Consider the following 16,470-nt stretch of genomic DNA (forward strand, 5'->3'; position numbering starts at 1 on the left):
CAGGAACTGCGGTTACTATCAGGAAGGTTAAACCCTAAGGAAGGAGGATGACTTGCTCATTCCTCCCTCTGTGCTTGTAAACCAGGCACGTACCTGGTTGAAGGCAGGCTCTCAGCCCAGTCCCTGCCATAGCCGCTCAGCCCCTTGCATCACCCCGCACAGCTCACAGCTGAAACTGCCCGTCGCTGCCTATGCCAATCCAGCCTAGAAGCAACCCTGACGGCTGCGAGAGTCCAGAGCAGCCAGGGAGTCATGGCCCAGCGTGATATGGCAGGAGTGCTCGGGGCACAAGCTCTCCCAGACGAACCCATGCATGGAAGGAGCCTTTCTTCCCAGCAGTGCGGAGATGGAAAGGGGCAGGGATGGCCAGCAGATGGCAATAGGAGGCATTTCGGAGCCCGCTCTCCCTGAAGCACACAGCAGCTCTTCACACATGTGTATTTGTGGCTCATACTAGAGCCGTGGTGACTGAAGCCTGTGGATTCCTTGCGGCAGATTGCAACCTCCCAGCCCGCCGGGTCCCTGCTCCCCCCAGGCAGCCAGGCACTTACTTGTAGTACTCCGCCGAGATGTCGAACCTGCTGAGGAAGATGTGCGCGTTGCCCAGGTTGCTGTACGCTCTCCTCTCGGCCGCCTTGTCCCCAAACTCCTTGGCGATGGCGAGGCGCTGAAACGGTCACACACGGATCCATGAGAACAGGTCCGCCACCAACCCAGCGGCTGCGGCTTCTGCTACGCATGCCCCATGCTCGTTGCCCATCAGCACCCTCTCTCTGGGGCCCCGATGCTGCCAGGCTCTGGAGCAGGGACAGCAGGAGGTAGGCAGCCCCTCCGCGGTTGTGCACAGCACATTAAGTGCTAGGCTGAAGGCAGAGCCCAATTCCACCAGTGATGCAGTCGGGCAACTGGTTGCAAAGACCCGAGAAGGCTTGTATCACCTGAATGCATGCCCGCTGCGTAAAACCATCATGGGCTGCCTCTTTCCTCCCAGCCTCTGCCCAGCTCCCACCAAGCCCAGGCCTCGGTTATGCACTAGCTCGCTTCCACCTTCTCCCATCACTGTCCCCTGCCTCTCCGCTTGTCTTCAGGGCTGGGGGCAGCTTCCCAGGCCCCTCTCCTGCAGACCCCAAGCACTGCTGCCCCTGCCTCGATGCCTGGTGTGCTGCTCTGGGATGGAAGCAGGAGGAGGCACGGTGCCCCCATTGCTCCCATCAGGTGAGCTGGGCCCTGTCTGTGCCACAAGATGATCCAGGCTGTTTTGAGGCACTGCCGACATCTGCCACCCTTAATAAAAACATTTGCTCCTGCTCAGAAGCCGTCTCAGCTGCTTAATTAAATACATTGTTGGCCTTAATTAAAATTAAGAACAGGGGAGAGTTGCCAGGTCACGCACAATGCGCCCGAGGCTTCTGAAGCTGCTCTTTGCAGGAGCGGCTCTGCTCCCAAGCCGAGGACACGCGAGGCTTTCCTGGCAGCCGTGCCAAGCGGCGAGCCCTGTGCCCCTCAGCCGGGTGACGGCCAAGACATCTCTGCTCGGGAAGCCTGGTCCCAGCTACATCTGCCTTTCGCTCCTCGGGGAACCACTCTGTTTTGCAAGCCCCTGGCCCAGCCGGAGAGGTCCCTGCCTGCCCCGCCCGGAAGGGAGCAGGGCTGGGCAGCAATCTCCTCTGGCGGCTGAGCACGCCCGCGCAGCACAACGTAAAACAGACCAGCCCTGTCCTGTTTTGCTCTCCGCCGGCTTATTTATCACCATGGAGACCTCTGCGCATCTCTCCAGTCCGCACACAGGGCTTGCAGGCTGGGGCTCTCACCATCAAGGTTGTTTCCTGCTTGGGAAAGCTGGTGGCCCTGGGAGCCGGAAAGTCCCCGCACCCCAAATCTTGTCGGTCCCACCAAGGGGTCTCACTCCCAGCCCACCGGGATGGTCCCGAGGAACAAGAGGAGTCCAGCTGTTGGTCCCTGACTTCAGGTCTTCCACAGGCTGCTGGTCCCTCTAGGGACGGGTTCAGGTCCTTCGCTGAGCCTCACCCGCAATGTCCCCATCCCACAGCACCTCCCGAGAAGCAGCTTCCTCCTGCCAACTCTGCGGGGATCCTTGGTGGAGTCGGTGCCGCTCCCCGTGCCTTCGGACAGGGACCAGCTACTGCCCTGGGAGCACGTGGTACAGCACAGCCCGCAGCCGACCACCACCTCGTCCCTCATTACGGGGACAGCTGCACCCTCCAGATGCACTGGAGCAAACATCGGCTTGGCCAAGCATCCAGACCCCAACCCACCAGCTCTCTCCTACCTCTTTGTGGAAAGCGATGGCTTCGCTGAAGTTGCCGAGCAAGTACTGGGTGTTGCCAAGATTGCCGTAGGCACGGCCCTGTGCGGCCCTGTCCCCCAGCTCCTTCACCAGAGACAGATTTCTCCTGCAGCAAAGCAGAGGGGCACGTCTGGTCACACTCAGCCCGAGAGACGCACCATGAAAGCAAAGGGAGGGGTGCATCTGCTCCTGGCTGGCCTGAGCAAACCACACGTTATCCAAGTCAAGCCCGTGGCTTGCAGGCAGGGGGAGAAAAGCATGCCCCAAGCCAACCTGGCAGCCACCTTCCAGCACACAACAAGGTGAGTGAATCGATTTGGAAATGGCATGGGGCTGCCATGAGACAGGCTGCAATGGCTGAGAACTCGGCACCGACAGCCCATGGGGACCCTGCATGCCCTGCCCCAGACATAGGGTTTCCCCCACACCAGACGGGAAAGAAAGTCCCTGATTGTGGTTCCACGACCAGGTCCAACACCTCCAGGGGCACGCTCCAGCGTGGGCTGGAAGAACAGCTACTTGCAAAGGGAAGAGGCTGAGGGCGGTGGACTTTGCAGCCTGACTCATGGGTCAACCTATAGCCCCAGCACCACGAGGGAACTCGCGGGCCCGTATTGGAATAAAACTTCCCAGAAGGACATTTTGTTAAGAGAGTCATTTGCAAGCGTGCCATTGCCCGGTGCCTGGAATCGCAGCACCGCAGCCCTGGGGAAAAGCACGCTGGTTGGTAAAACCATGACCAGCCAGGGAAGCACTCCCCCACCCAGCATGCAGGGAGCAGCGGAGGGCTCAGCAGCACATGCCTCCGGTGCACAAGTCTGGCCCATCTTTGTGTGTGAATCATGGTGGTGCTGCCTGGCTGCTTGTTCCCATGCAGCTGCCAGCTGGACCCTGAGGTATTTGGCTGCCATGCTAGGGAGCAGGTGAGCTTAACAGTCTGCGTGGCATTTGGGGTGCTCTAATCCTCAGCTGCTGAGCAGACCCAACAGGTTCCACCCCCGGAGCAGACACAGCTCCCTCCCTTGCAGCCTTTCTGGGAGAGAAAGAGATGCCAGCCACAGGCACCAGTGTGCAAAGCATTGCCTTTGGTCATGCCCTGACTCTGCATGTGTTTGGTAGAGCAGCCATCAACACACGCAGCTCATGACCATGCACAACAAAGCTCTTGTGCTTAACGGACAAACTCCGGGGGCTCCGGGATGGGTGCTGACTATTGCTGCATCTGCTGCTGGAGCGTGGCTGGCTCCATTGGCAGCCAGCTATGGAGCCCTTCCCTATGCTAAGATGAAGCTCTGCGATGCTCCTGAAGCCCTCCTGCATTTGAGCCACCTTGGACTGCGAGGGAACCAGGCTTATTTAGTCTGGGAAGAAGACTGAGGGAGGACTTAATAGCAGCCTTCAGCTCCCTGCGGGGGGGGTTGCAAAGAGGATGGAGCTGGGCTGTTCTCACTGGGGGCAGATGACAGGACAAGGAGCAATGGGCTCAAGTTGCGGCAAGGGAAGTTCAGGTTAGATATTAGAAAAAACATCTCATGAGGTCGGTAGTAAAGCACGGGAACAGGTTACCCAGAGAGGTGGTGGACTCTCTGTCCTTGGAGGTTTTTAAGACACGGCTAGACAAAACCTTGGCTGGGATGATGTAGCTGGGGCTGGTCCTGCTCTGAGCAGGGAGTTGGACTGGATGTGACCTCCTGAGGTCCCTTCCCACCCTCATTGTGTACGATTCTCTGATGCTGTGGCTGGAAGCGGGGTTTGCAGAGAGATCCTGCCCAGCGAAAGCTAATTCAGCTGGACCTGGATCCTCCTCCTGATTTCAGCGCCTCCGGTCTGTGGTAGGGACTCCAAACAGGACAAAATGGCTCCATGCATGGAAGCGAGGGCTGCACACGACTACAGACACAGAAGGGACAAGGCAGCGGTGTGGTACTATCCTCATGGTGAATACAGAGCCTTATTCAAAAGGGCTCCCTTGAGTCTAAAGAAGATCCACAGAGACTGCCCATGCTAGGGAAACTGAGGCAATGGCTGGATCTTTAGAGGTGCCACATCCTTTCCAGTGGGATGCAAAAGGGCTCGATGCGTCTGCCCACGAGGCTGCGAGCGATTCACCAAAGCTTCTCAAACAGCCCTCAAGAAATCTTCATGCCCTGACTCCCGGCTTCCTCTCCCCATCCTCAGCAACAGGAAACCTCTTAGCTATCAAGAAAGGGTCCAAACCCTTTCCTCCCCAGTCCTGGCCCAGAGGAGGGTATCATCAGCCTGGCCATCCCCACGCAGCTCCCCAGAGGGGTCCGGAGACCAGCACCAAAACGGAGCAATTAGGGTACGCGCCTAACGGAGCGCTATGGCCTGCTGGAGGCTTGCCGGGTTTGCTCCTGCATGATCCCAGCCTCAAGGTCCTGCTGCTGCCGCCAGCTCCGGGCAGCCCCATCCCCTGCCAAGGGAGGAAGGGACGGGCAGGTTGGTACTTACTCGTAATACTCTGAAGCTTTCTGGAGCGTCTCCTTGACTTCCTCAGGCAAGTAGCCTGGGTCTTGGGCCCCGCTCCAAGACAGCTGCTTCCCTTTGGCATGGTAAACGTTGCCAATGTTATACAGCGCTCGGGCTTCCCCTACCTGGAAAGGAAGCACAAATGTTGCGGGGCGATGGATGTTATGCTCCACAACACGCCATCTTCCTGCTTTAAGGCAAAGGCAGCAGCCCAAAGCCAGACCACGGCAGCCTCCTCAAGAAGCCCAGCCAGGGAGATGAGAGGATGCCCAGGGAGTGTCCAAAAGGTATGACTAGCAGGCTAAAGAGAGCCCAGGGTGCTGGCTGCTATCCCCTGGCAATTCTGCAGGGCTTCTCCCCAGTAGAAATTGAAGCACTTCACAAAGGTGGGCAATACCACTAGCCCCATTTTACAGACAGGGAAACCGAGGCACAGAGAGCCGAGGTGACTTGCCCAAGGTCTTATAGCAGGCAGGACTAAAACCCACGTCTCTACCCTCTAGAACTGGGACGTGGGGGGAAATGGGGGGCCTCCAGGCTCATCTCTTGGCTGCCTGGTGGTCTTGGTCCAGTTCCTTGGGGAAAAGCAACCAAGGGGATGAGCAGTGAGAGCATCAGCTATCCCACCGTGCTCCTTCCTGACATGCTGCAGCCCTAAACTTGTGTCCCCACGATATGGCCAGTGACAGGCCTCGCTGGTGAAAAACTGCCAGTCAGACGCAGCCAGACACGTGACAGAAGTATTCCCCACCGAACAGTGCCAACCTTACCTTGTCTCCCTGCTCCTGAGATATATCCAGGTGTCTCTGGCAGCACACGACAGCTTCATCAAACTGCCCAAGGATTTTCAATGTGTTCCCGAGGTTGCCGCTGGCCTTGGCCTCTCCGATCCGGTCCCCGATTGTTCTGCAAGAGACCGATTTTTCCACGCACTGGAGAGGACCAGCCTTTCCCCAGACCCTCTCAGCTGGGGAGGGCTGGACAGGGTGCCCACGAGACTCATCAGCTCTTCTCAGAGCTGGTACAACGTGGTACAATGATCACGTGCTTTGCAGGGCAGAGGGGGGCATGTCCAGCCGCCCACCCAGGGCACAGCTCCTGTACCGTGTCTGGAGGAATCTGGGCTCTGGAGCTGCACGGCTCGCCTCTGCCCCCGTGCTGGGATATCAACTCTATGCAGAGAGGGGAAGATTTGCAGGCACTACAATAACCTAACTAGCTGCAGACAGAGCATACCTAGTTTCTAAAGGTGCCTGCTGGATTAAGAGGGATCAAGGCAGGCTAGGTTTCCAACGGGCCCCTGAACTGCCCTCAAACCTGTGACTTCAGCTATCCTGCATGAAGCTGCTACACGTGCAATTCAGCCTTAACCCTGTGCACACAAACAGGTGCGCTTGCAAGCTGGGTTGGAGCCTACGAAAATCCTGGATCGTGGGGTTCAAATCAGACAGTCCTAAGAAGTGGGGCAGGCTCAAGGATGCTCAATTGGTTCCCATGGCTATTACCACGACACCTGCCTTGAGCCACCTCCCAGAGAACTAGCAAAAGTTAGCGGTCTTGAAAGGTCACAGGCAACGGTAGCCCGGGCTGCACGGATGCCTCCAGACAGGGAGTTCGGCAGAGGGGCCTTACGTGAAACTGCGAGAAAAAACAACCGATAGCTCACGTGTCCAACCGCCCTGTGATGGTTGCAGCAGCACCGACCTTCCTGAAGACATTGCTTGCCTGGCACCCGAGATCTCTTGTTGGATACATGCTTCCTGGCCAGGCCCCCTTCCCCGCTCACGGGCTCAGATGCCAGCAATCTTGCCTTCGATCGAGGCCGCATTTGTTCAGAGCTGGCGCGCTTACCTGGCTAGTGTGAGGTCGTGCTTGTGGTACTCCAGGGCTTTTGAATACTCCTTTAGGTAGAAGTAGGCATTGCCCAGCTGGCTGTAGATGGCACTGAGAGTCTTCAGGTCCTCCGTCCCCACCTGCACAGCTGCCTCGAAGAAGGCTGCCCCAGCTTTGAAGTCTCCAGCCTTGCACAGACGCTCCCCTTCAAGCGCCAGCTCGAGGCAGGACGCCTCCATCCTGTTCAGAGACAAGCAGTCACGGAGTCAGCTCTGGGGGGCCTACATTTTTCACAGATATGGGGTCTGTAAAGGCCTGTGCACACACCAAGGGTGGCAGGCTGGAGACAAGGGAAAACCAGACCACCTGCTAGAAAGGAAGGGAAAAGGGTTCAACAGCTCCTAAGTCACTGAGCCCAAGTCCTGTTTACAAATGCAACCTATGTGTCAAGGGGATTTAGACACCTAAGAGCCAGATGTGCAAAGGTACTTGGGCTCCCAACTGCAAACCAGTGGGCTCGGGATCTGATCAGGTCCCCTCCACACTGCAGCCTCTCAGCCCCCTGGGTGGTTTTGATCATTTGCCCCAAAGCGGGAGCACGCAGGGGAGAAGAAGACTCGCTCCCCCTACAGCCGCATGGTCCACAGTTGCACGGGCGAGACAACTCAGCAGACTTCCCTTCCAGCGGTCCTTAGACCTCCGCGGAGAACACGTGCAGCAAACCAGCACGTCCACGCTGCCCCGACAGCCCCTCGCTTGCAGAACAGGTGCGGGGGCCGTGCTTAGCATCCACGGCAGAGCCGGCCACAGGACCTCTGCCTCTTGCCCCCGTTGTTCACGGCAGCAACACATGTCAATACAACCAGCCCCCACTAAACAGCTCTGACGTCAGAGGTTTACTGGCGAGCAGGAATCGGGAAGGTCTCAGCAGAGCCAAGCGAGATGCTCTAGCACTGCTTCCCGGTCTCGCCATCTGCTACCCCTGCGAGCTCCTCATTCTGGTAGGCAGCACAGACCTAGCCGCCTACCCCTTCTCCTCCCCAAAGTCCTCCCTTGTCCTCAGAAACCTCCGGCGTCGGCTGGCCTCACGAGCGCCGCGTTCCTCTGAAGGCCAGGCCACATATGTCTGAATCCCGGCCAAAGGGATGGATCGCTTTCCCAAATGCTGGCAATGCAGAGCAGAGGGGAAGAGACCCCAGCAAGACACCAGGCTCTCCAGCCCCTTGCTGGCCACCAGAACAGCATGGCCCGATGGGTTTCCTATGGGGTAGCCCGGGCTCCTAAGCCCACCACACTGCACGCCGCGGAGAACGGTTCCCTGCACCTGCTTTCCATTATCTTCCCTGCCATCAGTTTTTCCACGGCCCTGTTTATGCATCAGCGCCAGGGCCCAGTTCCCACCCGTTGAGCTTCGTGACAGCCAAGGGCTGCTCCGTGCATGGGGAATGGTGCAATGCTTTTGGTGCAACTTCAGCTACCGTCTACGGACCACCACCACTCCCCCTTCGATGCAGGCTGCAGCTGGCCCCGTCCAAAAATAAAGGCAGCGCCGAGCTGTGCTGCGTGGGGGGAACAGCTCGCCCGCGGCAGGGCTCAGCACATCAGGGGAGCTGAAGCACGGTTGCTGCTAACATCGGCCGCTTCTAGTAGCGACAACACCTAACAGCTCTGCAGATCACAGTCTCCTTTGCACAGCGGGGAGCTTGGCGCTGTGCAACTCAGAGCTGTGTAGCGCTATTCAAGCTAGGATTTTAGCAAGACTCAAAACCCCGACGCTGAAAGCCAGGTCTCCACTACCGAGGGTTAGCATTAGCGGTGTAGCTGTGTCAGTTATAGGCATAAGAAAAATAACACAGCTGCATCCTGATGGAAACAACTTGTACTGGCAACTAGAGTCCGTCTACCCATCCAGATGGCATTGCCTGGGGAGGAGGTTTGCACAAATGGGTGAACTGCAGCAACAAACCTCCTTTTGCAGGGATCAGCTGCATCTCTGCTAGAGTGAGCAAAGCTGGCTCCCCTGGCACCGTTATACCAGCAAAGCCTTTACAGCATCACTCAGCCATTACAACAGCACGGGCTACAAGCGCTAGCTATGGGGAGCTGCCCGAGGAAAGCCAAGCCCTTGGGCACTGAGTAAGGGATGCCTTCACCCTCGTGCTTCTTAACTTTGTGCAAGCAACCCCCCTGCTCCGCGTTTGGGCTGCAGAAGGAAAACAGCACAATTGGAGGCTTCCAGGGGGTCTCAGTCACGGCTGGGCTCCGGTGCATCTCCTCCACCAAGGCACATACCTAGGCACGGCTGAGGAGCACAACCACGGATCCCTCGGTGCTTCTTGCATTGCAAAGCAGCCACGAGGCAGATCACATCCACGGTGCCTGCGCTAACTGCCTCCCCACGGACTTCATCAGCGCTCGCAGCAGCCAGAGACAGCCTAGTAGCTAAAGGGTGTTATTCTCATCCTAGAGAGGGGAAGTCCGTGACAAGTCATTTGAAAACGCTGCACCTGTGACTCAGGAGGAGCCAACAGGCTCAGTTCAAGCCAATGACCCCACTGGCAGGACCAGTGACATGAGGACGGTTTCATCCTGTGAAATCTGGCCACGAAAATGGTGAGGGAGGGGGTGGCAACAGGCACAGGGCAGCCCAGAGGCTACAGCGGGCAGTCGCTCCTGGATCTCCGTGTGACGGACATTCACCCCTTCTCTGTCGTGGGGTGGGAGCTGCCTGCTACCTCGAAGATGCTAGGCGCTTCGAGGTGTGTTGAAGATGCAGATCGTCATCATCCGATCATCGAATTTCTCATGATTGTTATAACGCCAGTGTTAGCTGCCGTAATCCTCCACCAGCAGCCCCTACCCCATGCAAAGAGCCAAGACCAACCCCTGGGCTAAGCAGCTCGCCATCTAAGACCAGAAACAGATCCACGGGAGGGACGTCCGAGATGCTGCTCATCAATGCACGGCACACCCACGACCCAGCCCCAGAGCTCCCGGCACAGGAGGGTTTGACGGAGGAGGGCAGAGCGCCGCGTCGGCATGGAAGGAGGAAAACCACAGACCTGCCTATTTACCGTCTCAGCAAGCGGGCAATGCAGCGGCACCCCCAAAACATCAGCGAGCCCCAAACCCAGAGACTTTAAGGGGATGTTTCACGGCCAGGCACCCCGCTCGCCCACCAGAACAAGGCCAGCGATGAGAGCGTGCCCTCTGCTTCAAGGAGCTGAGACCAGCATTGCGGCCCTGCGCCTTGAGCACTGAAATGCCAGAAAGCTGGAAAGCGTCCACCAAATTCTCCCCAAAATAATAAAACTGATCTCTGCAAGTCCTAATTACTGGGTAAGTCTCTCTGGCGCTCTCACGCATGCACATACACACGCTACTTTGGAGCCAAGGCTGTCCATCAGTACAGCTGTAATTTACCCTGGCAAGGATCCTGGCTGGGCATACGCTATATAGCAAGGATGCAAATCTCAACTCAGTTGTCAGAGCTGGTTTGAGACACTCTGGAAGGGAACACGTGACGACCGGCTCCTTTTTAAATGCAGCAAATCCCCTGTGAGCTGCAGATCCCCGTTCCCACCTGGCTGAGGTTCGGTTTAATGGAAGCAGCTATTTGCCAAAGCTGTCTCATTCGGGCTAGCCGCTCCCCATCTCCTCTCTCCCGTGCAACAATTACAGACAGCAGCCATCACAACTGGCTCTCCGGCAGATAGACCGAGGAGCAAATGAACTAGAGTGTGCCCTCCTCCCGAGCTGCTGGACACGGTCCATCCCAGGCAGGGCTGAGGCACATGCACAGGCTGCAGCGGGAGCAAACCGTTCCCTGCTATTGCCGTGTTAAATTGGGAGCAAACCCACCCCTCGTGTCAGTGCCCTGCAGTCAGGGCAGCTGCACCAGGGATAACTCAACTCAAGATATAGTGAAAAAGGCAAATCTCAGACCCGTTATCTCCCCACCTCTGAAGGAAGCCTGCATGGGTAATCGCATGCAAAAACAGCTCCGTTAAAACAACACTGCTGAGTCCAACAGCTGGGAAGCAGCATAATTAAGGCTGCATGGCAAAAAGGGTATGGCTTCCTTGGCCGTCGGCATTGCGACCTGCAGTTGCATGACCAGGTACTATATATCCCCCCGCATATGCAGGAGATCTCCTACCTCGCGCTGTCAGATGGGAGCGTACCCAGCTGTGCCGTGGCGAGAGCAAAGGCCCAGTCTGGCCAAGTCAGCTCAGACCAAAATCCTTGGAGATCGTAGCCTCTGGAGCTCCAAGAGGCCTCTGCGAGAGCACGCAAACCACAGCTATTCCAAAGCTCAGGACTTGGCTGCAGCCGAGCGCATTTTTACAGGGACAGCAAAAAGCACATCCTTGACAAAGCCTTTCCCTTTCCCCCGCCCGCCACTTCAATTTCCAATTCCTGGTCCAAAGCCTGAGGGAGCCAGAGCTGTCGAAAGAAAAAAGGAGCCAGAATTCAGTCTTGGACAAAACATTTTCCCTAGTTTTGTACCTGGAAAAACAACACTTTGGGCTGAAATTTTCCAACGCCCACTCAGCCCGAGGAAGAGACCTGGCATGGAAAACTCTCTAGCCCAAATGTATGCAAGTTGGACAAAGTTATGAGCTGGAAAGGAAAATGCTCTTAATGTGAAGCATTTGGCCACCTTGGCAGCAGCAGCGGGAGCAGCTCGGAGTGTAATCCTGGGAGGCAGCTGAGGTCTTGGTGCAAGAGAGGAGATTCCCCTGATTGCAGACCTGGGAGCTGGAAGAGAGATGAAGGGATAACACTACCTGACCATCCAGGAGATTCAACAACGAGATTTGCACGCACAAGTTGTCCTGCAGCTTCCACTAGCAACCGTGCTGTTGCTCACGATAAAGGTGCCTTCAGCCAGCATGCCTACGCTCATGGGAAGGGATACGAGCTGTAGACCCCAGCAGACCCCATGCCGGGGGTGGAGTTGTCTTGCATTATCCTAATAGACTCAGCCAAAGCGTCCGTACAAAACTAGCAGGCAAACCAGGCCTTTGAAAGAGTCGGGAAAGAGAAGCAAGTCTGAAAAAACGAGAATGACGGCTGTCACTTCAGCGTCGTCTCTTTTCAGGGCCCCACATCCCCGCAGTTCCCGGGAAAGGCAGCTGCTGTTGTGCGGCAGGTCCGGCGTGTTAGAGAGCAGTCGCATGCTGCGCGCGCGCTCTGAGCCTTGCCTTCATTTTGTTTTCTTTTGTGGTTTCCCACTAGTCTAATAGATGTTCAGTTTGAGAGCGTATGCGTGTGTTTGGCCCTGGAAAAAGGAAACTTAACTCAATTCTCCAGAGTCTGGAAAGCCACGGTCAGAGAGCAGGTGAGGGGGAGATGTATCTGGACTTCCCGGTCCAGAGAGGAAGCAACTGGAAAGGTAGAAAGTTTGGGCACCGCACGGGGGTCCAGGACACAGGCTGGGCTGAGCCCCAGGTGTCGCTGGGACTCCTAGACCCCGCATCCTGCTGGCAATCTCAGCAAAGAGGCCAAGGATAGGACAGGCCAACCCCCAACAGATTCAGGTCAACATGGACTAAGCAGCAATTTGTGCAATTTGTGCCTTGGCCATTCTCCAGTGGAGAGCGCCACGCATCAGGTCACCAAAAACGCCACCCACCTGCTTTTAAACCGAGCCGGGGGTTTAGTGGCTTGCTGCCGGATGTCCACAGAGCCCTTCCGGCCATGCCCAAGGCTCCTGGGCAAGGAGACGGGCTCAGTGACAGCCCGGCGACGTTGTCACCAATGCATTTTCCCTACAAGTAAGCAGAGCCGTGTGCACCAGCCAGGCCGGCCCTTCCCACCTGGGTCCAAGCTCCCAGATTGCTAAGCCGATTTGCTAGCTAATCATGTTCCTAGGCTCTGCCCTCCTCCCAACAAGGATTTCCTTCAAGCAGCAATGCCCCTGAAGCCATCACACCCAGCGGCGAAGCAGTCAATACCCATGAGCCGCCAGTGGCTGCCGTGAGCCAAGCTTCATAAAAAGGGACTCTGGTCCTCACGCTAACACAAAGGACTGCAGGAGTCAACTGGTCTTGCCTTCCCCATAACACGGTTCACACACCTTCCCTACATTTGCAGGGAATTTTGGCCCATGCTCAGACTGGTGCAGACTGGAGAGGGTTTTGCTTTCCTCCAGGGATCTCTCCAGGGTCTTTTAACAACCCCTGCAGCAGCAGAGCCTCGGTTACCCTGCTCCCCTTACTTTACCTGTGGCAGGTTCGGCTGTGCTGTCCTGTGTGGCGTCGGGGCGGCCCGTGCACTTTGGCTAAGAGGCTGGACAACGGGTTTGTCTGGGGTGGTTTGGACAGGGATGATCCTGCTTCAGGCAGGGGTTGGACTAGGTGTGACCTCTGCAGGTCCCTTCCAGCCCGACTTTTCTAGGATTCCTCTTCGAACTCAAAAGTATCTCAGGGTGGGAAGACCCCCACCCTGGGTTTAAAGCCTCTCCATCACCGCAATGCTCATGCTGCTGTGTTTAAGAAGTGGGCCTTCCCTGGGCCCAAGTACGGCCCATCGAGCAGCAGAGTGGTGGTTTGGGTCTTGCAATCTGGTTGCACTGTCAGCCTGCTAGATCACTCGCTCAAACATGAATCACCAACTCCTTAAATTGTGCTTATTTAATTAACACCAATCTCCCCCCCCACTCCAAAAAAACCCCAAAAACTCAATACCACCAACAAACCCAACCTACTTGCTTCAGAGGCAACAGCCCTGGCTGTTTATACATATGCTGGCGAGAGCCTTATCGGAGGCAAGATTTGTGCTACCGGGTCCAAACCACGAGCTACACACAGGCGTGTGCACACACTTGCAGAGCAGTTCGCTGGAGTTACCATAGTAACTGCTCGGGCCCAATACAGGGCTTGCACACAGCCTTTAATTAAAATCTATTTGTCCTTGAGCAGGCGGCTTTGTTCAGTGTCTGACTTCCCCAATTACCATCACTGCTCCCATCGGGACCCAGCTACCAGGAGGGTATGTGTGTGTATGTGGATAGATGGATAGATGAATAAATAGCTTTTTCCCAGCAGCAGACATGGCAAATGACCCCTCTCTGTCACTATGCCAAGGGGCAAGACTTGAAGATCTTCTTATTACAAGAAATCTCCTTCAGCGCCTAAACCCCAAAGCCCTTCCCCGCTCCCCTCACCCGTTTTACATGGATTCAGCTTCAAGACCAAAGGGGCTGTTTGTGCATCGCTCCCAAAGGGAGATTAAAGAAGGGCTTCAGAGGATGTTGGAGTTCAGGTCAAAGGAAAGGGGTCCCAGGGTAGGTCCCAATGAAAGGGAATAATAGTCCGGGGCTCTGACTTAGCCCGAAAACTCATCAGAGAGATCCCGTTCGGGTGGGGAGAACAGGCACCACTGCCACACCTGCAAAGCCCCAGGCAGGAGCAAAATGCCCTTGGCCTCGTACCCGCTCCGGCACCGATTCACAAGCCCGGGCAGAGCTCAAGGCTGGCTGTGCCTCTGCAAACGTGGGCACAACACCGCCCATCTCCCTCCCTCCCTTTGCTAGCACTGCAGCCCCCAAATCTGAAAAGGTCATCCCCCTCAACAAGCAAGCAAGAGCCTTGATGCCCCGTGCCGGACGGCACCGACCCTACCTCTTTTTCTGCAGGTTGCGCATCTTCTGCACGTACACCCAGAGCTCCAAGCCCACCGGCAGCACGAGGCAACGGGGCTGGGGGCCACAATGGACAATTTTGCAGACTACTTTGTCCAAGTCTAAGACCGCAAGCTGGGGCTTCAGAGCAGCCAGGGGCGCCTTCCGCTCAGGACGATCCAGACCTCTCGGGACTCGCATTGTGCTGCCAGCTCAGCGGATTTTGAAGCTAAATCGTTGGGACTTCAAGGCACAAACCCAAGGACGCTCTTCTCTCTCCTTCCACGGCTTCCTTTGCAAAAGGGGAGGGGGGAAAGGAGTATAGCGTTGATCCCTCACGACGTTACAATGAATTCCTTTTTCCTTTTAAGTAAAGACACAGTCCTTTCTTGTGGCTCTATGCCCACAAAGGACCAATTCACACCCTGACCTCAGAAGTCCAGAAACAGAAGGAAGAGAGTCTCTCTTCATTTGCTGCCTCTCTTCTGCACCATGCAGGATGGCACAATGGACCCAGGAGAGCCCACCAGGCTGCTGCATATTAAGGGAAACAAGCTGTAAGCAAAGCCTTCATCACTGCATCGCCTGGAGCAGCTCCGCTGGGCTCCTCTTCAGCGACAGGCTGCATTGGTGAAAGCACCCTGTGGGTTGCAGACCGCGCTGTGGGTGCCAGCCCAAGGCATCCAAAACAGCTGGCCTTGTGCTGCTGAGAACATTTCTCATCCTGGGGCCTGGCTCAGGGCTCCTCAAGAAGAGGCTCCTCTGCGGGTGGCAGCTGGCATTCGCAGGTGAGCACCAAGAAGCCCCCCACTGCTCCCAGCCGGAGGTGAAGACATCCCACGGGAGGTGAAAAATGATGATGATGGATCACACGTGGGCTACAGGGCTGCAAGGCTCCCAGGGAGGCCCAGCAACCACCTCTCCGTGCTCACCCGGGGAGTCCATGGCCAAGGCCAGACGACCGGGATTCTTCCCCTGCCTCTGCACGGCTTCCTGGCTCGCTGCTCAGAGCCGCTAAGAGGATTTTGCGGTCCTAAGCCAGCCAATTGCTGATGGGGCCGGGCATGGCCATATGGCGGTACTAAAAAGGAAGACTGAGGAAGATTAGCAGTTTCCTCTCCTTTCCCAGACAAGAGCCTGCTGCTTGCCAAGACCTCTCTCCCCTACACATGCCCTAAGCTCCCAGCTGCCCACACAGCATCTCCCTCATTAGGGGTCTGAAACTCGGACACACCGAGATGGTCCCCACTTCATCAAGAACCGCGAGCGACACCGGATGGGCAGCGTTTCCAGGTATCAAGAAGGAAAAAGTTAAAATCATCATCTCGCTCCTCTTCCTTCTCTCATTGCCCTGAAATCACCCCAGCTTCCACTACACATCTGCAAGGGGCTACGGCCATCTGACGGCCTGCAGGACCATAGGGAGAAGTGGCTATAAACCTGGATCTCTCCGGCTGGACCAGAATGGGTGGCTACGGTGTATAGCAAAATGCTCTGGGTAGGAGCAGCTGGAGACGGGAGGACGTGGACAGTGTTAGCTTTGCCAGGGAAGAAAAGCCTTGAAGGCACCGATGGAGGGCCCCGTGCAAGGGAGGGCAGCCAGGTGCTGGCAGTGGGAGGACGGAGGGGCAGAAACCCTGGATTTAACTTCTGAAGGATGCAAGGCTGAACAAGTCGTGGGACGTTTCGGTGCCTTTGGTGGAATCGGCACCTCTGGGAGAGGCGTGTGGGGTCAGCACTTGGCAGGTGCTTTGAGAGTCTCAAAATTCACAAAACACCAAAGCAGCCAAATGAATACGGTGCATTTTCTGGACACAAGTGCAGCAACCTGCCCACCTCCTGCCATGCGAACAGCAAGCACATCGCATAACGCCGGCTGCTCTCCCCGCTGGCTCTCGCAGCCCCCATCAATGCTACATCCCAGCTGTGCAAAAGCACGAGTGGATCAGCTCTGCACCCTAGGGAAGGGTGTCCTCTCCCGAGATGCAGGGAGAACGATCATTTTCTGAAGCCTGCACCAGCTTGCAGTGGCACAGCCAGGAACCGAGCCTCCCCAGGGAGAGTAACCGAGCTATGAGCCCATCTCCCTTGTCTTCATCTGCCTTGCATTTCAGGGACTCTCCCTTCCCGAAGCAGAGAGAGTGCACAGTGGAGAGAAGCAGGGGAGATTTAGCAGTCAGGACTGCCCAGGTTCATTCATCACTGTCAGCTA

General features: G+C 56.6%; 1 protein-coding gene across 4 annotated transcripts in view; it reads right to left on the bottom strand.

Moving 5' to 3' along the window:
• GPSM1 (G protein signaling modulator 1) overlaps nucleotides 1–16,470 on the bottom strand; it is a 99,941-nt gene that overhangs the window by 60,939 nt on the left and 22,532 nt on the right. For all 4 annotated transcript variants that reach the window (XM_019475661.2, XM_019475663.2, XM_019475660.2 and 1 more), the window contains 5 exons: nucleotides 6,650–6,871; nucleotides 5,569–5,704; nucleotides 4,781–4,923; nucleotides 2,291–2,414; nucleotides 552–667 (listed from right to left, as the gene is read on the bottom strand). In XM_019475661.2, the coding sequence (XP_019331206.2) occupies nucleotides 552–667; nucleotides 2,291–2,414; nucleotides 4,781–4,923; nucleotides 5,569–5,704; nucleotides 6,650–6,871 (741 nt within the window). The remainder of the gene's footprint in view (nucleotides 1–551; nucleotides 668–2,290; nucleotides 2,415–4,780; nucleotides 4,924–5,568; nucleotides 5,705–6,649; nucleotides 6,872–16,470) is intronic.

Source organism: Alligator mississippiensis, chromosome 12 (assembly GCF_030867095.1).
Source record: "Alligator mississippiensis isolate rAllMis1 chromosome 12, rAllMis1, whole genome shotgun sequence".
Taxonomy (NCBI): Eukaryota; Metazoa; Chordata; order Crocodylia; family Alligatoridae; genus Alligator; species Alligator mississippiensis.